Below are 22768 nucleotides of genomic sequence, written 5' to 3' on the forward strand. Positions count from 1 at the left end.
AAATCAAGAGGCAGGCCTGTAACCAACTGAGCCCCCCAGGTGCCCACAGTGACTTTTTCTTACTTTCTACTCCCCCAAAGCCAAAGGGATTTATTAATTTTTTAATGGATGAAAATAACTACAGCTGGGAATCTTTCAATGTTTTCACCAAGTTTGGTGTTGGTATTCTGTTCTTATGACAGAACATTCCTGGGTTAATGGTTAATCATGTATTCACCATTGAAACCAAGTCATTTTCCAAACATTTTATTTATTTATTTGACAGAGAGAGATCACAAGCAGGCAGAGAGGCAGGCAGAGAGAGAGGAGGAAGCAGGCTACCCGCTGAGCAGAGAGCCCGATGCAGGGCTCGATCCCAGGACCCTGGGATCATGACCTGAGCTGAAGGTAGAGGCTGTAACCCACTAAGCCATCCAGGTGCCCCAAACCAAGTCATTTTTAAAGAACATACATATTTAAGAATCTTGGCAAAAACAAAAACAAAATACTCAAAAAGAAAAAGAAAGAAAGATAAAGAATCTTGGCCAACATACCAGGCTAATTTGGTTTGCATTAAGGAGAAAATAGTTCTGGAAACAACCTAAATGTCCATCGACAGATGAACAGATAAAGTAGTCCTGGTATGTACGTATCAGGGGCTCCTATTCAGCCTTAAAAAAAGATGGGACAGCATAGCTGAATGGAGGATATTGTGCTAAGTGCGATAAGCCAGTCACAGGAAGACTGATACTGCGTGAATTCCACTTACAGGAGGTTATCTCCTAAAATAGTCAAATTCACAGAATCAAAGGATGGAATGGTAGTTTGCCAGGGGTGGGGGTTGGGAAAAGGGGGTTTAGTAATCCTCAGGCATAAAATTTCAGTTACGACTAATAGGCTGTAGAGATCGACAGTGTAACCCGTGCCCAACACTTAAACATACCTCGATACAGTGCATTTAAAAAAAAAAAAAAACTTGAAAAAGAAAAGAGGAAATCTCAGAAAAGACCAAAGTTGACTTCAACTCTACTTTCTTTTCTGCACTCCTAGGGCCTGGGTTCCAATAAATAATTGCTACCTCATGTCTAAAGAAATTCCTTTTTCTGTGAAAAAGACGAAAAGCATCTTCAACAGTGCAATGCAAGAGATGGAGGTGTACGTGGAGAACATCCGCAGGAAGTTTGGGGTTTTTAACTACTCTCCCTTCAGGACACCCTACACCCCCAACAGCCAGTACCAAATGCTGCTCGACCCCAGCAACCCCAGCGCCGGTGCCGCCAAGATCGACAAGCAGGAGAAGGTCAAGCTCAACTTCGACATGACGGCGTCCCCCAAGATCCTGATGAGCAAGCCCATGCTGAGTGGGGGCGCGGGCCGCAGGATCTCCCTGTCGGATATGCCCCGCTCCCCCATGAGTACAAACTCTTCTGTGCACACGGGCTCCGACGTGGAGCAGGATGCTGAGAAGAAGGCCACCTCGAGCCACTTCAGTGCCAGTGAGGAGTCCATGGACTTCCTGGACAAGAGCACAGGTCAGCTTGGGATGGGAGATGGGGAGGAGGCCCCTGGGACATGGGGCTTCCGTGGGGGCCACACCTGTTGGTTCCAGCTGGCCAGCGCCCCTGCTCAAGAGGGAGCTCTGTGAGATTTTGCTCCATTTGAGCGTATTTAAAATTTTAACAAGGTAACCCAGGGGGATTCTTGCTGTTAGGAATCAGGAAAGCAGAGAAGGGGTCCCTCCAGGGCAGATGGAGGTCATTCCTAGCAGTGGGCAGAGGTGGCCAGTAATCCCTCAGCAGTCAGGTCATGTGGCTCCTGGAGCATCACAGCAAAACTTCCCGTAACAGTGTGTTTCTCAAGAATGTAATTAAAAAAAAAAAAAAGATTTTATTTATTTATTTGACAGAGAGATCACAAGTAGGCATAGAGGCAGGCAGAGAGCGAGGAGGAAGCAGGAAGTGGGGTTCGATCCCAGGACCCTGGGATCATGACCTGAACTGAAGGCAGCGGCTTTAACCCACTGAGCCACCCAGGCGCCCCTTAAGAATGTAATTTTAATCAGAAGATTATTTGTACAGACTACACCTTCCCATTGTGTAGTGCTCAAATATTAGCGCAGGGTGTAAGGTCAGCAATAATGTCCTCTCCCAGGAGCACGCCCACTCCTCAAATAAAGGTTGTCCTGGTTATACTCGCTGCAGAGATAGTGGTGAAGAATGAGGCTGCTGGTCTCATACCCCAGCTCTGCCAGTCTCGGCCCACGCAGCTTATCAGGCAAGGTACTTAATGTCACTGTCATCTTTTTTTTTTTTTTTTTTTTAAGATTTTATTTCTTTATTAGACAGAGATCACAAGTAGGCAGAGAGCCCGACTTGGGGCTCGATCCCAGGACCCTGGGATCATGACCTGAGCTGAAAGCAGAGGCTTTAACCCACTGAGCCACCGAGGCGCCCCTTAGTGTCTTCTTTAAAAAAGATTTTGTGTATTTATTTGACAAAGAGAGACATAGAGAGAGGGAACAGAAGCAGGGGGACTGGGAGAGGGAGAAGCAGGCTTCCCGCTGAGCAGGGAACCTGATGGGGGCTCCGTCTCAGGACCCTGGTATCACGACCTGTGCTGAAGGCAGACACTTGATGACAGAGCCACCCAGGAGCCCGAGGATTTTACTTCCTTAATTTAGAGAGAGCGAGAGCGAGCGAGCCTGCATGAGTGCAGGAAGGGAGGAGAGGGAGAGAGAGAACGGAAGCAGACTCATGCTGAACATGGAGCCTGGGGCGGGTCCCCATGTCACGACCTCAAGATCGTGACCTGAACTGAAATCAAGAGTCCAGTGCCCAGCCAGCTGAGTCACCTGGGCACCCCGCGATAGTCAATGTCTTGATGTTCCGTCTCATTTGTAAGTGATCTAGGAGCGGACCTGCCTCATCGGTTCTCATTAAGGGTTGAAGGAAGGCGTGTACACAGAACGCTCAGAACAGTGCCTAAAATAGTAAATGCTCCAAAGATGTGGGCTGCTGTCTTATTTCTTGTGGGGCTTGCTCAGCAAATGCCTACACGGATTCAGAGAGGTGACGAACAGGAGGGATGCTGGCCGAGTGTGAGGGAAGGAATGGTGACTTAAATGGAATCCCTTCTACCCAACTGTTACCTGGTTGCGCATCCAGTCCTTACGAACTATATTATTTCCACGAGGAAATCGGTTTACTCTCATTTTTCTTGAAACACGGCCTTCACTGTTCATTCTTTGTGGGTCTAGCTCAGAGAGAATGGGCACTGAGAAGTTTCTACACTGAGCATGCTGGTAAAAAGGCAGCCAACCCTCAGGCTCTAGGCTGGGGAGACTGGGCGAGGGGGCAGGACCTGGTGAACCCCTGGACCTATGCCCCCCACCCCCACCTTGAGGGCTCCAGCCCATGGTTGTCATAGAGGAATGTGGCCTCTTGGTTTTCTGATCTTCTCATTATTCCTGAGAGGTGGGTAATTTGCATTTTTATATAAAACCCCCAATTATTAAATGTCAGCTCAGAATGTCTTAGGATATTTTCCAGATTGAAGAAGGCACATCTAAAGATTGAACCATGGGTTTTAGGCTTCTGACCAATGTTTTGAGCTTGGGTAGCCCTTCAGACCTCCTCCCTCCCCGCCCCCTGCCTCTTTCCTCATCTCTCCGTCCCTCCGTCCCTCCCTTTACGGGAGAACTCTTTAAGGAGCAGGCACCCGATCTTCAAGAGACTGCAAAAGTCCCCAAAAGTCTCCAGAAGGCAAAATGATGGCTATTCAGTTGAAGGAGGTCAAGGAATTCTACCCATTTTGGTTGTGGTGTTTCTTGTTCTCAGTAGATAGGTAATTTTCAAGTACTGCTTGTAGTTCCCAGAATGGCTGTAGGTAGAGAGTTAAGTGCCAGTGGCTTTTGGTTCTTCTAAATAAAGGCTGCGATCTCTTTCCCCAGTTCTGACCCTAGCTGTGGGGTCCTAGACGCTCAGTTGCATTCCAGAGCTTTGTTCTAGGATGATGCAACTTCTGCTGACATACTTTCTGAACAGAAATTTGCTTTTGCTTCTCAGTTTCAGACCAGAGTTCTTAAAAGCTTACTTTAATTGCGTGACATGATTCCATTTAAGCCAGGCTGACAAAACACCAGCTTCGCAGCCTGTTACCTCTCCTAGAGAGCTTGCTTATTATTATTTTTTTTTTTAAGTAAGATTTTATTTTCTTATTTGACAGAGGGGAGAGATCACAAGTAAGCAGGGGGTGCAGGCAGAGAAAGAGGGGGAAGCAGGGCTCATTCCCAGGACCCTGAGATCATGACCTGAGCCGAAGGCAGAGCCTTAACCCATTGAGCCACCCAGAAACCCTGAGAGCTTGCTTTTGAGAAAGTGTTCTAACCGGGCAGCAGTCCTGTTGAATCACGCTTGTCTGAACTTTCATCGGCATCAGCTTTGCCATATGCTAGTTCTTCTGTTTTAACTATGTACTTAAACATTAAACCTGCAACATTGTTTTATCCTAAGCTGAATAATATGTATCAACTCATAGATTTAAATTGCTTGTTGCATTTTTTTCTCTAATAGAAACGAAATTAATACCTAACTTGTAAAATAGAACGTGTTGGTCTATGAACTGCTGTTGGCTATCCTGATCCATATTTCAGGAAACACAGTTTTAGAGGAATCTGAGAGCATGTATAATGTGTTTAATTAAGCTTCTCTCTTTCCCGGGGACATAGCAAGATTGAACTGGCATTAGAATTCCTGACAGAATTCCTCGCTATTCAAATGGCTTTTCTAAGCGGTAAATGAGATTCTCCATTTCAGCAGACTTTAAGGTCCCTTTCCTAAAATATGGTCCCCTGGCCGGCATGTGCGTGGATTATTTTGCTAATTACGAGATAGACAGCCAGTGAGTGTTGTGGGTAGAGAAGGCAGTACTCCCAATCATTTAAATCTTAAAGATTGTTCCCTTTTCTGTAAGGAGCCAGATAGTAAATATTTTAGGTTTTGTGGGTCTCTGTCACAAGGATGCAGCTATTTCAACACCATCATTGTGTTAGTGAAACAGCCCCAGGCAGTGTATGGCCGTGACACTGAAATTAGACTTTCATTTCAAGTGTGTGTATCATGAACTGTGAATCCTTTAGGTTTCTTCCAGCCATTGACAAATGGTAAATATCCCTGCAAGCTGTAGAGGGACAGGTTGTGAGGCTAGATTTGGCCCCCAGGTTGGTTTGCTAGCCTCTGTGACAGACTCAGAAGGCATTGTGAGTCAGTCTCCCCATCTTACAGAAGGCCAGTTGAGGTCCCTGTGGATGGTGGAGGATGGAGCCTGTGTTCCCACAGCCTGACCTGAGTCTAGATCCATTTTCTTTTTCATTGCACCCCAGCGCCCTCTGCTGTTAGCAGTGATGGTAGCATTTTCAGGAAGGAGAAGTGGACTATTGGTTGAAATCCCCCTGAGTCACAGAGAGTATAATTGACATGAGATTGTGATTTATCCAAAATTAGGTTTAAAAAAAAAAAAAAAAGATGGTCATGGGATAGAAAAGCCCTACTCGTTTCAGCAATTAGAATTATGTAGCCGGCAATCTAAGACCACACATTGAAATAAGTAAGTTATTAAATAAAATTGCCATGAGCATTTAGAAGGTTTCCTTTTTGTTTTGGGGTGGGGGAATTGAGGAACTTAGAATCAGGTGTCTGTAACCCACAGAACTCAGTTTTGTTTTCTAAGGAGCAGTTTGCTTAGCGATAAGCCTTTCTTGGTGTCCTGATTACTGGGCAGAGTGGTTTATACTCGCAGTAATTTTCCTGCTTCCCCCTTGATCTAGACCTCTTGGCCAGAACTGATGCCTTTGCCAAATCTGCCTGCAGGAGCCTGACTTAAGTCATGAATATGTATTAGGGTAAGAGTCCCAGTCCCTGGCTGTCCCCACCCCCTGTAGCTCCACTATGGGTTACTGTTCAGGGAGAAGGGAAAATGTTCTATATGCTCTTTTTCGCGAAGACATACTTGCCACACAGTAATGGTTATCTATAAGATGAAAGTCACAGATCACCCCACCTCCCAGTCAAGCCCTTAGAGAAGGTTTTCAGAACTTTTTCTGTGTTGGTGTATGAGTCATGCGATGACGTTGAAAACTCAGATACTTTCAGGGATCAGGCAGGTATGAGAATGAGCAGGGTTGGGAAGCGTTAGGGACTGGGATGAACTCTCTGTAGCAGGAAGTTGCTTCCTTCCTCATGACCATCACATGAGGCTGGGTGCTTGTTCTTACTTCTTCTTCTTTTTAAAAAAACAAAACAAAACATTTATTTATTTGACCGGGGGTAGGGGGGCAGATCACAAGTAGGCAGAGAGGCAGGCGGGGGCTGTGGGTGTGGGAAGCAGGCTACCCGCCTAGCAGAGAGCCCAATGCAGGGCTCGATCCCAGGACCCTGAGACCATGACCTGAGCTGAAGGCAGAGGCTTTAACCCACTGAGCCACCCAGGCGCCCCTTGTTCTTACTTCTTAAACCAATACTTACTCTTCGATGCGTGGTGGGCTGGAGCATTTCATTACAAAAAAAGCTCCTTATTAAAAAAAAAAAAAAAAAAAGGGCGCCTGGGTGGCTCAGTGGGTTAAGCCCCTGCCTTCGGCTCAGGTCATGATCTCAGGGTCCTGGGATCGAGTCCCGAATCGGGCTCTCTGCTCAGCAGGGGGGCTGCTTCCTCCTCTCTCTCTCTGCCTGCCTCTCTGCCTACTTGTGATCTCTCTCTGTCAAATAAATAAATAAAATCTTAAAAAAAAAAAAAAAAGCAAGCTCCTTATACCCCACTAACATGTCATCACTTGGACCTTTGAGAATGCTGTGTTCTTGAAGCATGCCTTTTCAGTAGTGTCCTGGGGGCCTTTTCTTCCTGCTGGTTCTAGCCAAGTGGAGATGCGGACTCAGCCTCAAATATATATATATTTTTAATGTGGACTACTCCAGTTTTTTCTTTAATTTTATTTTTAAAAAAAGATTATTTATTTTTTATTAGGGGGAGAGAGAGAGAGAGAGACAGCAAGAGAGGGAACAGAAGCAGGGGGAGAGGCGGAGGGAGAAGCAGGCTTCCCGCTGAGCAGGGAGCCAATGCGGGGCTCGATCCCAGGACCCTGAGATTATGACCCGAGCTGAAGGCAGTTGTCCAATGACTGAGCCATCAAAGCACCCCCTGCCCCAACTTTTTAGTGACTCCAGTTTGTAAAAATCCTTATAGTGTATCTAGTGCCTCCGTAAACTTCTTGGACTTGGATCACTTGTTTGCAGTATCTGTTGTAGCCAGTTTTAAGGTTTTATTTTCCTTTTTTTTTTTTTTTTTTTAAAGTAAACCCTGTGCCCATTGAGGGGCTTGAACTTACAACTCCAAGATCGAGTCGCCTGTTCCACCGGCTTGAACCAGGCAGGCACCTGTGCGGGTTTTTTTGTTTTTTTGTTTTTTGTTTTAAAGTTAACCTTGTGTTCTGAATATTTTTCCATGCTAGTTCAATAGCCCTTCAAAACAGAGCTTCTGTCCTGTCTTGGATTTAACAATGATGCCCTATTGGGTTGATCATCTATGTAGGCCACCAGCAGTGCAAGCTACAGCCCTTTGAAGATGTAGGTTGCTTCCAAGATTTTATAAGTAGAGGAAATTTGGCCTGAATCACTGACTCCTCCACACCCGCACCCCGGTGTGGGAGGGTCTGTGGGAGGGAAGGGTATTTCTTTTTTCTAATTTAATTCTAAAACTCCTCTGTTTCATGGAGTCAGAATAGCACTTAGCACAGGCTAGAGTTTTGTAAATGTAGTTAATAAATGATACGTTTTAGCCCACACTTGTGAATTGTACATCAAAGTATAAAATCTGATTAAATTATTTGTGACTTCAAAGGCGATTAGTTCTTCCTTTGGGCAAGATTTATGGCTTTACAAAAGGATTGGCATCCATGTCAAAGCTTAATTGAAACGAGCATTTCCAAATGTCTTTCTGCTTTTGAAAATGTCTAGCGCGATTTAAAACTGGGTGCTTAGTCGCTTCTGCACTGTTGACTTTGGGGCCGGGTGATTCTCTGTTGCCGGCCCATCTGTGCTTTGCAGGGTCTGTAAACAACTGTCCTGGGCTCCGTGTGCTAGATGCCAGGGCCCCTACCCCTGCCCACAGCTGGCAGCGAAAGAGGTCTTCAGACATTGCCGAGTGTTCCCCTGGGGATGCAGTTGCCCCTGCAGTTTCATTGAGGACCGTTATGTCAATGTAGCACCCTTTTGACTTTAACGCTGATAACAAAATTCTGATTGCCATATGCTCATGTTTGAAATGCCTCCATATTTACATTTTAATTTTGTATTGCCCCCCCACCCCGACTATAAAGTATTCCTTTTAAGCTTTAATATTATGCAATAAATAGCACATAATTCTACTCTGAGAGGTAACAACTGTTAAAAATCGGGTAGTCTTTAAAAAAAAAAAGTTGGGTGTTCCTTCAGGTTTTTTTTTTTTAAGATTTTTTTTTTTTAAAGATTTTACTTAATTATTTGATATGGAGAGATCACAAGTAGGCAGAGAGGCAGGCAGAGAGAGAGAGAGAGAGGGGCAAGCAGGCTCCCCCCTGAGCAGAGAGCCTGACGTGGGGCTTGACCCCAGGATCCTGAGATCATGATCTTGAGCGGAATGCAGAGAGAGGCTTTAACCCACGGAGCTACCCAGGCGCCCCTTAATGCAAGTTTTAAGTATATACGCCTCTACTAACTTTGTAATCCCCAAAATTGTAGGTATTTTGACTAACCTGTTGTTTCACACGTTCGTCTAAGTGGTTACATGTGAAGCCGGACTTAATGTTTTTAAGAACCTATACATTGAACCTCACTAGAGTCAGAGAGTTCCAGAATTTTTCCCCCTTCATTTACATTTATCTCTATTAGCAAATATATTTTTGCCCTTGTTTTAAAAATCTCTCCCCCCAACAAAGACCACAGGAAAAGTAGTTTTTTAATTTTAATTTTTAAAAAGATTTTATTTATTTGACAGAGAGAGAGATAGCCAGAGAGGGAACAGACAGATGTGGGGGGAGTAGGAGCAGGGAGCCTGAGGTGGGGTCTGATCTTATGATCCTGGGATCATGACCTGAGCTGAAGATAGACGCTTAATGCCTATCTTAGCAGCAGTGCAAGCTACATGATCAAGCTACATGCCTATCTTAGCAGCAGTGCAAGCTACTTAGCCTCCCAGGTACCCTAAAAGTAGGTTTCCCTCCCCCCAAGATTTTATTTATTTATTTGACAGAGGGAAAGAGAGAGCATAGGTAGGCAAAGTGGTAGGCAGAGGGAGAGGGAGAAGTGGGTCTCTGCTGAGAGGGGAGCCCAATGGGGGGCACTATCCCAGGACCTCAGGATCACGGCCTGAGCTGAAGGCAGCCGCTTAACCAACTGAGCCACCCACGTGCCCCTAAAAGTAGTTTTAAAAGCACGAAATGACCCATAATCTAAAGATCTTTAGCTGATTTTTTTTTTTTTTTTTTGGGAGGATGATGGTGACACTACATGGTTAAAATTAAGATAAAATAAAACCCAGCAGGATTAAAGCAGTATCAGAAGATGTGAAAGAGGGCACCTGGGTGGCTCAGTTGGTTAGGCGACTGCTTTGGGCTCAGGTCATGATCCTGGAGTTCCGGGATCTCCCCTCTCAAGCTCTCTTTCTTTCTTAAATAAATAAATAAAATCTTAACAAACAAACAAACAAACAAAACCAGATGTAAAAGAAAAGGTCAGGGAAGTCTGGTTGGCTCAGGCTGTTAAGCATCTGCCTTCAGCTCAGGTCCTGATCCCAGGATCCTGGGATCGAATACTGCATCGGGCTCCCTGCTTGGCGGGGAGCCTGCTTCTTCCTATGCCTGCTCTGCCTGCTGCTCTTCTGCTTGTGCTCTTTCTCTGACAAATGAATAAATAAAATCTTTAGAACAAAAAGAAAAGGAGAAAAAAGGTCATGTTTCATTTATCCCCTCAGCCCGACTCCAGTTTTTCTTCTAAATGTATAACTATTAACTGTCTGTGGAATGTACTTCTACCAAAAATAGGTACGTATTCATTCATTTGAAGATGTGCATGTTTTTCGATAAACATTTACACATATTGGGGGTGTTTCTGTACACACTTGATTTTTAACTTTCTCTTTTTTTTTCTACACATATTTCTGTGGGGACTAGGCCTTGTCAGATCATGTAGGTCGGCATCATTCTTCTGAGGGTTGTATGGTATTTTTACCTGCTTAGCCATTCTCCAGTTAATAGACACTTACATACCATTTCCCGTTTCTCTGCTGTCAGAAGTACTGTCGCAATGAACCTTCATGTGTATTGTCTCCCTGGCACTTGACATGTACATTTGGGGGATGAGCTCCTGGCATTGGGACCTTGCTGTCTGTGTATCTTGTACAGTCTAATTTTGGGTAATATCAGCATCATCCAGTTGCTGTCCTAAAAGGTTTTACGATCCTTTTTTTTTTCTTAATTCATTTATTATATTACGTTAGTCACCATAGAGTAGATCATTAGTTTTTGATGTAGTGTTCCATGATTCATTTGGCTTATGATACCCAGTGCTCCATACAGTACGTGCCCTCCTCACCTGTCGTCCCCCCCCACCCCCGAAAACCCTCAGTTTGTTTCTTGGAGTCCATAGTCTCTCATGGTTCATGTCCCCTGTCTGATAGGCTTTACAACTCGTGTAAGAGTTCCTTTTTCCTCACCTACCCTCGACACCAGGTGTTTTTTAAATTTTTATTTTTTATATATTTTATTTAGTTTAGAGAGAGAGAGGGAGAAAGCACACAAAAGGTGGGGGAAGGGCAGAGAGACAAGGAGAGAGAATCCCAAGTAGACTCCTTGCTTAGTGCGGAGCCTGGCTTGAGATTATGACCTGAGTGGAAATCAAGAGTTGGACGTTAAACTAAGTTAGCCAGGCACCCCGAGGTGTTATTTTTTCTTGAAACAAGTTAACCTTGAGCCTGTGAGGGATGCCTTGGTGGCTCCGACAGTTAAGTGTCTGCCTTTGGCTCAGGTCCTGATCCCAGGTTTCTGGAACTGAGTTCCATATTGGGCTCCTTGCTCAAGTGGGGAGCCTGCTTCTCTCTCCCCCTGTTTGTGCATGTGATCTCTCTGTCTCTGACAAATAAATAAATACAATCTTAAACAAAACAAAACAAAACAAAACCTCCTCCCTGCAGTTGACTCCCAAATCTATTTAAAAAAAAAAAAAAAAAGATGCATGTTAAAAAGATGTAGGATGGGTGCGCCTGGGTGGCTCAGCGGGTTAAGCATCTCCCCTCAGCTGAGGTCCTGATCTCAGGGTCTTGGGATCGAGTTCTGCATTTCTGTCTCTTCTTTGGATTGTTCATCAGTCATTCTCTTAGCACACCTTGTTTTCTTTTTCTTTTTCTTTTTTTTTAAAAGAATTTTATTTATTTGACAGAGAGAGATCACAAGTAGGCAGAGAGGCAGGCAGAGAGAGAAGAGGAAGCAGGCTCCCCGCTGAGCAGAGAGCCTGATGTGGGGCTCGATCCCAGGACCCTGGGATCATGACCTGAGCCGAAGGCAGAGGCTTTAACCCACTGAGCCACCCAGGCACCCCACACACCTTGTTTTCAATAGCAAATAATACTGAGATTATTTAAACTGATGTCTTTTTATGAAGTTTTCCCTTTGGTTGCCAGTATCGTTTTTTTTTTTTTTTTTTTTTTTTTGCTCGACATGTCGGTGGTCAGGAGAGGAGTGGGGGACAGCGCTGTCTTCCATTAGCTCATGTATCTGCTCATTCTGTCAGTGTGTCGGAGATTGTGGCATCCTGGGTGCCAGGCAGGGCCCCTGCTCTCCTGGAGCTGATGTTCTCATGGCCAAAGGGAAATGGTAAACAAGAGGCATCTTGACCTCAATCCTTGGATGGGGCTGCTTGGGGAGGCCCCTGAGAGTGGTGTTTGAGGGAGAAGCAGGCTTCCTGCTGAGCAAGGAGCCCTATGTGGGACTCGATCCCACGACACTGGGATCATGACCTGAGCCGAAGGCAGCTGCTTAACCACCTGAGCCACCCAGGCGTCCCTATTTATTTATTTTTTGAAAGAGGTTTTATTTTTAAGTAACCTTCTACACCCAGCATGGGGCTCAAACTCACAACCCCACGATCAAGAGATGGTGTGCTCAGTTCTACCTGAGCCAGCCAGGTTCCCCGCGCCTCTGGGCTGTTCTAGGTGGATGAGTGGTATGGCCGGCTGCTCTGCAGACAGCTGCTGGGGAGAAGAGCTGTGGCAGGAGGCGGGGACCCATGGGAAGCCTGTAGGTCTTGGTGGGAAATGATAGGCAGAGGCAGTATTTACCAGCCAGCTCTTTCATTACGATCCTGTAAGGAACCGTTTTCGACATGTTTTCCTATCCATCCTCCTGTGACTTTTTTCCTAAACAGAGGTGAAATTCACATGACCTAAAATGAACCATTTTAAAGTGTACGACTCATTGGCGTTCAGTGCATTCACAGTATTGTGCAACTGCCACTGTTCTCTAGTTCCAAAACATGTATGTCACTCCCAGATAAAATGCTGTTAATGAAGCCTCACCCCCCCACCCCCCCGCTCACTTGCCCTTGGAGACCATCAGTGTGCATTCTGTTCATACGGATTTGCCATATGAAGTTGAGTTAAGGTCTGGATACTTCAGTTAAGGGAAATCGTACAAAATGTGGCCTTTGTGTCTGGCTCCTTTCACTGAGTGGGTGTTTCCAGGGTCCTCCCCTTTGCAACACGCATCCGAACCTCATTTCTTTTTTTTTTTTTAAAGATTTTATTTATTCATTTGACAGACAGAGATCACAAGTAGGCGAAGAGGCAGGCAGAGAGAGAGGGGAGGAAGCAGGCTCCCCGCCTAGCAGAGAGCCCGATGTGGGGCTTGCGGGGCTTGATCCCAGGACCCTGGGACCATGACCTGAGCTGAAGGCAGAGGCTTTAACCCACTAATCCACCCAGGCGCCCCATCTTTTTTTTTTTTTTTTTTTTAAGATTTTATTTATTTATTTGACAGAGATCTCAAGTAGGCAGAGGGGCAGGCAGAGAGAGAGGGGGAAACAGGCTCCCTCCTGAGCAGAGAGTCCGAAGCGGGACTCGATCCCAGGACTCTGAGATCACGACCTGAGCTGAAGGCAGAGGCTTAACCCACTGAGCCACCCAGGCTCCCCGAGAACCTCATTTCTTTTCATGGCTCAGTAACGGGCTACTGTGGACACTCCGGTTAGTCAGTATGTTGGTGGGCATTCAATTGTTTCCACCTTTGAACTGTTGTGAATAGTGCTGCTATAGCATTTGTACCCCGGGAGTTGAGTACTCCTTTTCGGTCTGGGGGTGTGTACCTAGGGGAAACCATCAGGAAATTTGAAAATACTGCAGGTCTGTTTATGTACTGCATGTGTCTGTTTCATGCATATAAAGAGTAAGAGTTTTTTCACTCCCCTCCCCTGACCAAGAGCCACTTTCTGCTGTTTGAGGACCATATTGTCCCATTGAGAATGTGTGCATGGGGCTGATAGCAGTGGGCAGGGGTACCGGAGGGGAGCTGGCGGTTGTATTTTGGAAGTGGTCTTCAGAGGCCTTGGTGAGGAGTGGAGGAAGTTGAGGCAGGAGAGCAAGGGAGGAATTGAGGCAGTGTAGACGTGTTTGGCCTTGAACATCTAGGTGAGTGGTCGTAGCAGTAATCGATATGGGGGGGGGGTTAGGCAGGTACGCGGTATTTCACAAATTGGTGATGAGGGGTGTGTGGTTCTCAGGTATGGGCAGGGACCATCGCTTTCCACGAGGAGAGTTCTGCAGTGTGGGACCCTGTGATGCTGGGTGACCTCAGTGCTGTCCCTTTCCCAATTACATGAGTCATTTTTCTCCCAGATGTCTGTGAGGGGGGCCCTGACCTTTGCTGGCTGGGGGGAGAGTGAACCAGACCTGCCTTCTTGTCTAACTGCTGGGTTGAAATTGGGGGGAAAAAAAAATTAAGAAATATTTCTTTAAAAACCTTCAATATTTAAGTTTCATTAACAGAGGAAACTTTATGTTTCTGTGAAATTAAAGTCTTGTTCCAGTTATGTTTTAACTACAGGATTGCAAAACAACAGCTTTGTCTCTGTGCTTGCTGAATTCTGCAGGACCACAAGTAGGGCAGGGCTCTGCTAGACCACCTGCTGGCTTCTCCCTCCTTCCTCACACCCCCCCCACCCCCGATTTCATTTTCTTTTTTAAGAGTAATCTCTATACCCAATATAGATACAGGCTCAGACTCCAAGATCAAGAGTCAGATGCTCCTCCGACTGAGCCAGCCAGGCATCCTGCCTTTTTTTTTTTTTTTAAAGATTTTATTTGTTTATTTTTCTGAGAGAGAGAGGGAAAGAGAGAGCGAGCACAGGCAGACAGAGGGGCAGGCAGAGGCAGAGGTTCCTGCCAAGCTAGGATCCCGATGTGTGGGACACTGGGTTTATGACCTGAGCAGAAGGCAGCTGCCCAACCAGCTGAGCCACCAAGGCGTCCTGCATCCTGCCTTTCTTAATTCTTTCCATGGGAGCTGTTATTATTAAGCTGAGAACTATGGCCTCACATGATTGATTTCTGTGTGGGACAGCCTGTGGGGTTTTGTTACGGCTCACCCTTTGTGGTTAGGCGCTCTGGTCAGGGTGCCTTGAAGTTGTGCACAGGGCTTTGGTTGGTAGAGGACCCTCCCGCTCCCCGTGGTGGCTAGTTTGTGCGGGAGAACGCAGTGCTTGAGGCCCTGATCTCCCATCCTCCCAGGGAGGGAACTGCAAATCTCTTTGGAAAGGAAGCAGGTAGAATATAAGTGAATGAGTAATAAAGAAAACTATCTGTTTTGTTGCTCACAGGCTCACGCCTTTCGAAATGCCTTTACCTTTAATGATTCCCATTTCTTGTTTTGTTTTTTTGGTGTGTCAAGTGCTTAAGTTCTACTTGTTGTTGGGGTTCCAGTGACTGGTAAGAGGCTAGTAACAGCGAGTGCCGCTCTCATTGGACAGAACTTGTCCGTCCTTACCGCGTTTGTCCATCCTTTCCGTCAAACACACTTAATTTAGTATTCAAAAAAATGTAATTCATGAAATATGAAGTGTTCATGGATCCTTTGCTAAGGACTACCTGCCCTTCTCATTTGCAAGATGAGGAGAAGGGTTCCTGGAGACAACCCCACTTCACCTCTTGCTGGATTTATCACTCAGCACTACTGACCTTGGGGACCAAAGAGAATTACTTGTTTTGGGGGGCTGTGCTTTATAGGATGCTGTGCAGCGTCTCTGTTCACCATCTGTTCGATGCCTGTGGCACCCTCCCCTCCCCCAGTGGTGACGGCCAAAAATGTCTGCAGACGTTACCTGGTGCGTCCTGTATGGCAAAAGCACCCGTGGCCAAAAAGTACTTGTTCAGATGATTGAAACCAAAGCCCTTCAGGTTTATGGGAAAATAGAAAATACTACTACACAGACAGCAAATAATAATAATATAGTACTTAGCCGATGCCTGGCACTGGGTAGATGATGAATTTATTTGATCCTTACAACTTGGTGAGGTAGGGACTTTGACCTATCCTTTTGTATTACACATCAATGTGCCTCTTTGAGGCTAGGAGGAAAGGAGATTGACAGACGTCAGGTAACTGGCCCAAGGACACCCCGCAGGCAGCTGCAGAGTTGGACTTAAAGCCCAGTATCTGGCTTCCGATGCATGCTTGTGGCCAACTCTGTCTGTGTCTGCTCGTTCCCTCCCTGTTACATTAACGGTCGTGTTGACAGGGCCTGGCGCTAGAGCTGCGTGGGTACGTGAGTTTCACCTGTTGATCCTCATTCTCAGTACCCGCCCACGTGGCAGGTGAGCAAACCGACGCAAGCGTTCAGCAGTGTCCGAGCTCTTTTGAAATCCTCAGGATGTCCTGATTTGTGACCCCTTTACCATCCACAGCTTCTCCTAAGGACCAGACCACTGCAAAATCCGTGGTTCTTGTGCATCTGAGGAAGGCTGGCCATTTGATAGTCTGGTATGAATTTAGTAACAGGACAGTAGCAGAAACGACGGACTCTTTAGGCCAAGGGGCATGATCTCCAGGATCTCCAGGAGGCATGGCCCATCTGAACACTGAACACATTTTGTCACATGGTTTGGTTTCTGTCCTACCCCCAGCTCAGTGGGTGAAGCCCAGGGGTCCATATGTAGGTAGTTACAAGGTATTTTTAAAAGACTCGGGCTTAGGTAGGATTCTCTCTCCTCCTGTAAAAGTTTGGAGCATAGTAAGGAAGGAGTAATTGCCCAGCTCACTCTGTCTGGTGCCGGGTTTGGCTTCATTCAGCATCACAGAACCTTAGACGTGGGAAGCCAGAGATCTCCCAAGGGGTCGACTTGGCTTCTGGCAGGTGCAGTGACTGCGTGAGCCGGCCTGTTCAGCTCCCCCAAATGGACGGCTTGCCGTTTGTAGGCCTGGCTCCGGTCTCTGCCACTGGACCTGTGCTGGGGGCTGGTGTAATCCATGTTTATTTTGAGATTTACACCCGTGAACGGGCCAAACCAATTTCAGTGGCAGCTTAGCTGATTTGTCTTAGAGTTTTGTGTTGAACAGAATGACCGGGAAAGGGGAGGCCTTCTTCCGTTGCAGCTCTAACGGTTTCACATTGGGTTAAAGCTTGGGAACCCTTGGCATGAACGGTCAGCCCTTCTTGCTGCGCCTCGTCTGTGGTGCTTGGGAGGGGGCTTGTTGAAATCAAAGATGATTCCTCTCCTCTCCCCCTGTGCACACAAGTTTGATTTGTTTATTTGTAAATCCGTTTTGTAACAATGAACATCCTTTTCCAGCTTCGCCAGCCTCTGCGAAGACGGGACAAGCGGGGAGTTTATCTGGCAGCCCGAAAACTTTCTCCCCTCAAGCATCAACACCCATCACCACGAAAACGGACAAAACCTCCAGCACTGGAAGCATCCTGAATCTTAACTTGGGTCAGTGGGAATTTTTGGAAATCTCTCTCTGCAACAGTTTTGAATAGTCCTGCCAGTTGTGATGTCCTCTTTTGCATGTGGTTCTTGAACTCCGAACTCTTCTCTCTCTGCAAAATACATAAAAGGTATACACTGGCCAAAGATGCAGAGAGTTCGGGAAGAGGAGCGAGTAAGGGATTTCCTGGGGCTTGCTGACATGCAGAGTTGTTTCATCTCGAAGTACCTTAGGCTAGTGTTCATAGCCATTTCATGTCCTTGACCATAGTAACCTGGTTCTTAGATATGTGTTTTTTGAAAGTTGTATTTATTTGAGAGAGAGAGAGATTGCGTGCACAGGAGCGCAGGGAGGGTCAGACTCCGCATAGAGCATGGAGGCTCTCAAGAGGCTGCATCTTAAGATCATGACCTGAGCTGAAATCAAGAGTTTAACACTTAACCGACTAGGTCACTCGGGTTCCTATGTGTGTATGTATGTTTAATGGTTTTTTTTTTTTTTTTTAAGATTTTACTTATTTATTTGACAGACAGAGATCACAAGGAGGCAGAGAGAGGAGGAAGCAGGCTCCCTGCTGAGCAGAGCCCAATGTGGGGCTCGATCCCAGGACCCGAGCTGAAGGCAGAGGCTTAACCCTCTGAGCCACCCAGGCACCCTTTTAATGTTTTATGCACACACACACGATGTATATAAAGTTTTATGAATAGTATTTCCTTTTTCTATGTGCAGTGTATTCTGATGCTTTTTTTTTAAAATTCTCTTAAAATTTTTATTTTTTTTTTAAGATTTTTATTTATTTATTTGACAGAGAGAGATCACAAGTAGGCAGAGAGGCAGGCAGAGAGAGAGAGAGGAGGAAGCAGACTCCCTGCTGAGCAGAGAGCCTGATGCGGGACTTGATCCCAGGACCCTGAGATCATGACCTAGCCGAAGGCAGCGGCTCAACCCACTGAGCCACCCAGGCGCCCTCTCTTAAAATTTTTAAAAAATGCTGGTCTTTAACCCAGACTTAGTAGGTTGTTCCCCTGCCCCCATTGGAATTCATTTGTTTGTTTGTTTTTTCTTTTTTTAAGATTTTATTTATTTATTTGACAGAGAGACAGGCAGAAGCAGGCTCCCCACTTAGCAGAGAGCCCGATGTCGGACTCAATCCCAAGACACTGAGATCATGACCTGAGCTGAAGGCAGAGGCTTTTTAACTCACTGAGCCACCCAGGCGCCCCCGGTGTTTTTGTGTGTGTGTGTGTGTGTGTTTTAAATCACTACCTCAGGCGAAAGTTTTCAGAAAAATTTATCACCAGAAATGCTAAATATCCATTTGTGAAGTTATTTTATTGATTCATTCCATCATGATTGTTGATTTTTATTGAGAATTACATGCTGTGTGCTGTTTCAGGGACAGGGCAGGGAATGGTGAGTGAGGGCCCTGGGTTGTGAGAGAAGGCCCCCTCTCACACAGCGCTGGGTTCTAGAAAGAGAGAGAGAGAGATCAGGTAAATAGGACAGATCCCCCTGTGAGAAGGTCAAGTGTGCTAATGTGGTCAGGAGAGTGAGAGGCAGGTTGGGTGTGGTTTGGAAGAGGCAGTAGTTCGGGAAGGTGTCCGCAAGGTGGTATGTATATATGTATTTTGTTAAAGATTTTGTTTATTTATTTGACAGACAGCTAGAGAAGGAAGACAGGAGGAGTGGGAGAGGGAGAAGCTGGCTCCCATCTCACAGGCTGCCCGCTGAGCTGACTTGAGGTGGTATTTAAACCTAGATTGGCATGGCAAGAAAAACCAGCCATCCCTGTATTGGAAGGAAAGCCTCGAAGGAGTAACTAGAGATTTATAGGCCTTAGGGTAAGGGATGCTGATGGGAAGGCCCAGGTGGTTGTCCCAGTGGGTGAGTGGGGGAAAGGTGAGGAGCTGAGGTCCATCAGCCCTGTGGACCCTGTGGACCCTGGCACGGACCCTGGTGTGGGGCTGTTGGAGCATCGGAGGGATGTGAGCTGACAGCGTTTTTGAAGGACCATGCTGGGTGCTGTGTTGGGGATAGCCTATGCAGCTGTCTTCCCCCGGGTCGTTCCCTCACTCCCCTTCCAGGGGACACTTGGCAAAGTCTGGAGACGTTTTTGGTTGTCATAGCCGGGAAGGGAGACTCAGAGCCCAGGGTTTTGGGAAGCGAGGGAGGGCAGCCTCCTGTGTGCAGTGGTGCTCACATGGGAATTCACAGCCTCTGGAGGCCAGTACTCTCCCGGGTGATCTTGTCCTGCAGTGCCCAGTGCCCCAGTGCCCTTCCAGATGGAGAGACGGGGGGTCTGGGTGGGGAGGCTGCAGGTGCCCAGGATCCCAGAGCCAGTAGGCGGCCAGGCTGGAGGAAGCTCGTGTGTCCATAGAGCCCAGAACCTGGTCTACCCTGGCTCCCCTGTTAGTGAAGCCCGGATGTGGTCTGGCAGGCAGAATGGTAACTTTCGGGGCTCCAGCTCAGATGCAAATTGCTGGTGCAAATTGCTCACTTGCACAGAAGCGGACCCATTTGCACCCCTGGGGAACATTCGTTGATCTCCGTGGTGTGGTTTGCTTTCTCACACCCTCCCTCCACCTCCACACCCTGAAAAGGAACAGTGTGCAGAGGTAGTTCTCATGGTCACGCTTCTCTCTGCCAGTCATGTGTGGCCACTTCGTTTCCCTAAGCCGGGCCGTCTTGGACATCCTTGTGAGGGTGGGGTGGGGTGGGGTGTCTTTCAGTTTGGCCTATCCGTGGTGGTGGCGGTGAAGAATTTCTTCTCATTGTGTGTGCCGGTGGGTGGGCCTGGTGGGACCTGAGGCGCTCCTGTGCAGATGCCCACCCACCCCTGCCCCCAGCTCCTTCTGTTCTAGGACACTTGCCTTGTTTGTCAGTGGGAACGAAAGCATTGGGAATGCAGGTGTTTTATGGGCCAGCATTTCAGTTACCTAATGGGAAGAGGATCAGAGAGGGACCGGTGGAAGTGTTGTGGCTGAGTAGAAGGATCAGACAGTGGAGGGAAGTTCTAAATAATCCTCAAGAGCTTGCCCAGGTTGGGGCCGATGCTTTGTATGGGGCTACTTTTCTTTCTTTCTTTTTTTTTTCTTTTTTCTTTTTAAGTAGGCTCCACACTCAGCATGGAGCCCAGTGTAGGGCTTGAACTCAATGACCCTGAGATCAGGACCTGAACTGAGATCAAGAGTCGGACACTTAACCCACTGAACCATCCCAGCATCCCATGGGGCTTTTTTTTTTTCATGTCTGGTATCTGTATAACTACTTTAAGCAGATAGAAATGAGACTGTGCTGGGGATGCTGACAACATTATTATATCTAACAAAACGGTATTTCATTTAAAAAAAAAAAAAAAAGACTGGAAAAGACCCAAATTAGAGAGCTGGAAATCCTGAGTGATTTTTTTTTTTTTTTTTTTTTTTTAAGGCGGGGTCGGGGGCATGGAGTTGGGGTCAGGGAGGTCTTGACCAATGACACTGGTTATACACACCTATAGTGAGGTGTTCAAGCTCCCACAACTGTATTTCCCCCCGGATTTTACTCTCTGTAAATTAAAACTATTGAAAAAACCACAGCAGTCTCCAAGGTAGATAACAGTCCAATTTTAGTGCAGTAGAAACTGAGGCACAGTGAAGCAAAGTTAGCTGCTCTGCCAGGATCCTGTGGTTTGCCGTCATGTTTGGCCTGTGTGGACTCAGGCCTGTCTGCCTTGTAGTTTGTGCTCTCAGCCACGATACGTGAGCTGCCACGCTGCAAGACAGGGCTGTGTCCGGAACCTGGTGGGCCCCGGACATGGCTTCTCGTGCCTTTGGCTACGTTGGCCTAGCTGTGGGGTGGGCAGGGGATGGGGGGTAGGGTGAGGATTTCGAATGGGCACTCCTGCGGAAGACGGATTGCTTTTTTGAAAGATGCAGCTCCCATTAGTTGAACCTGTGTTGTCAGACGCTGAGTTTTCAAGAAAACACAGCAATGCAGATTTTTATATGAACACTCGTGTTTAAAAATCGGTAATCAATTGCATTAACAATGAGAACTCTTTTTAGTCACAACAGGTAAGTCCAACCCAGAATACTGAAGCCCAGCCCGTGGGTCATCAGCTGCGTACATGATTCTTAGACTTAATTTTGGTGCATAACAAAGGGGAGAGCTTCTGCAGAGGCTGTTGTCACCTGTTTGCTGAGACACCGGGTCCTCATTGGCTGTCTCAGGGCTCCTGGCGGCTTTGAAACATGGAGCAGAAGGCTGGTGGATGGTTACAGCCCCTTTCTATGACTGTATGGAAAATAAGTCATCAGTAAGAACAAGAGGAGGAAGGCCTGATTCTTTTCGTCTTCCAGACTCCTGTTTGTGTCTCCAGGAATCTTGTCTCCTCTGTATCACGCAGGGTGTTTGCTTTGGGCTGAACAAACACAGCAGTTGAGTGATCCTGTTGGTGACACACATGTGTCTGGTGCTCAGTGAGAGATGCTGACAGCAACGGGAAGTTGTCAGACCTGGCGCACTGCTGCTTGCTGATTCCCTCAGCTGTCACGAGGTCGCCTTTCTTTCTCTGGAGAGCATGTGTTCGAGACCCAGGCTTTCCACAGATTGTCTTGATCCTCCTTCCCCCACTCCTCCAGTGGGTGACGTGAGGACAACTCTGCTTGGCGTTGATCGATAAGAGATATTTACCAGGGTCTCTGGGCTGGACGGTACTGTTCCCTTGAAGGAGCCACTATTTTGTAGCTCCTGGAAGTCCATCCGTTATAGTCACCCAGCCCTTTGGAACAAAGGAAATCTCTGTTTCTTTCTTCCTTCCTTCCTTTCTGCCATCCTTCCTTCCCTTTCTGTCTGTCATGGTGGAGGGTGCAGAGGGAAAGGGAGAGGGAGAATCCCAAGCAGCCCAGAGCCCAGACCCTGAGATATGACCTGAGCCCAGATGAAGAGAGGTACACTTACGTAACTGAGCCACCCAGGCACCCTAAGAAATCAATTTTTTTTTTCAGTTGAAAAAGATGTGCTTATATTTTTCTTTTTTTTTTCTTTTTCTTTTTTTAAATTTTTCTTATAAAGAGTTTCTTTTTTTAAGTCATGGAGGCACATGTTAAGAGAAGTTTAAGAGGACAGAAGATGTTTAATGAAAACCCAGTTGGTCTGTAACCTGGTCACATCTCTGTGCCCCACCCAACAAAGGACCACAGTTACCTCTTCTCAGTCCTCTTGAAGAGTTCTTCTATATGTATACCAGGAGTTTTCAACCTGGGTGATTTTTATCTGCTAGGGGGATGTTTGGCCATCTGTGGAGGTGTTACTTTTCAGTAATAAGGTGTAGAGATCAAGAGGAAGCCGCACGGGAGCCGTCTGGAGGTGGCCCTTGAGACATTTTTATGGTCACAACTGGGATACGGGTGCTGCTGGCATCTGGTGGGTGAGGCCAGGAAAGCGCTGACCAGCCTACAATGTGCAGGATGCCCCTCCCCCGCCAGCCCCCCACTTCCCTTCCCCCGCACACAAAGACTTACCCAGCCTCAAATACCAATAGTGCCAACATTGAGAAACCCCAAGAACACACATATTCCGATCTGTGTTCCATATCCTTCTCTCCTCCCCTACACCAGTGCTCATGTGCCCCTCCAGTTGTCCCCTTTGTTCTCATTAAACAGGGTGGCTTTTCTAGAACAGCACATAAAGATCCGATAGGGTTTTCCTGTAAGCAGCAGTATTTTGTTCCGCCTCAAGGTGAAGTGTTGACTTACTTATTGGCTCTAGGATGTTTTGCTGTTGAAAATAGCTGCAGTGAAGAGCTTTTTA

At 46.8% G+C, this 22768-nt stretch overlaps 1 protein-coding gene across 20 annotated transcripts in view; it reads left to right on the forward strand.

The window, feature by feature from the left end:
- ZMYND8 (zinc finger MYND-type containing 8) overlaps nucleotides 1-22768 on the forward strand; it is a 140155-nt gene that overhangs the window by 80683 nt on the left and 36704 nt on the right. For all 20 annotated transcript variants that reach the window (XM_004746254.3, XM_013053216.2, XM_013053205.2 and 17 more), the window contains 2 exons: nucleotides 1030-1511; nucleotides 16840-16980. In XM_004746254.3, coding sequence (XP_004746311.1) covers nucleotides 1030-1511; nucleotides 16840-16980 — 623 coding nt within the window. The remainder of the gene's footprint in view (nucleotides 1-1029; nucleotides 1512-16839; nucleotides 16981-22768) is intronic.

The sequence above is a fragment of the Mustela putorius genome, unplaced genomic scaffold (assembly GCF_011764305.1).
Source record: "Mustela putorius furo isolate JIRA1106 unplaced genomic scaffold, ASM1176430v1.1 tig00000592_pilon_pilon_pilon, whole genome shotgun sequence".
In the NCBI taxonomy this organism is placed as follows: domain Eukaryota; kingdom Metazoa; phylum Chordata; class Mammalia; order Carnivora; family Mustelidae; genus Mustela; species Mustela putorius.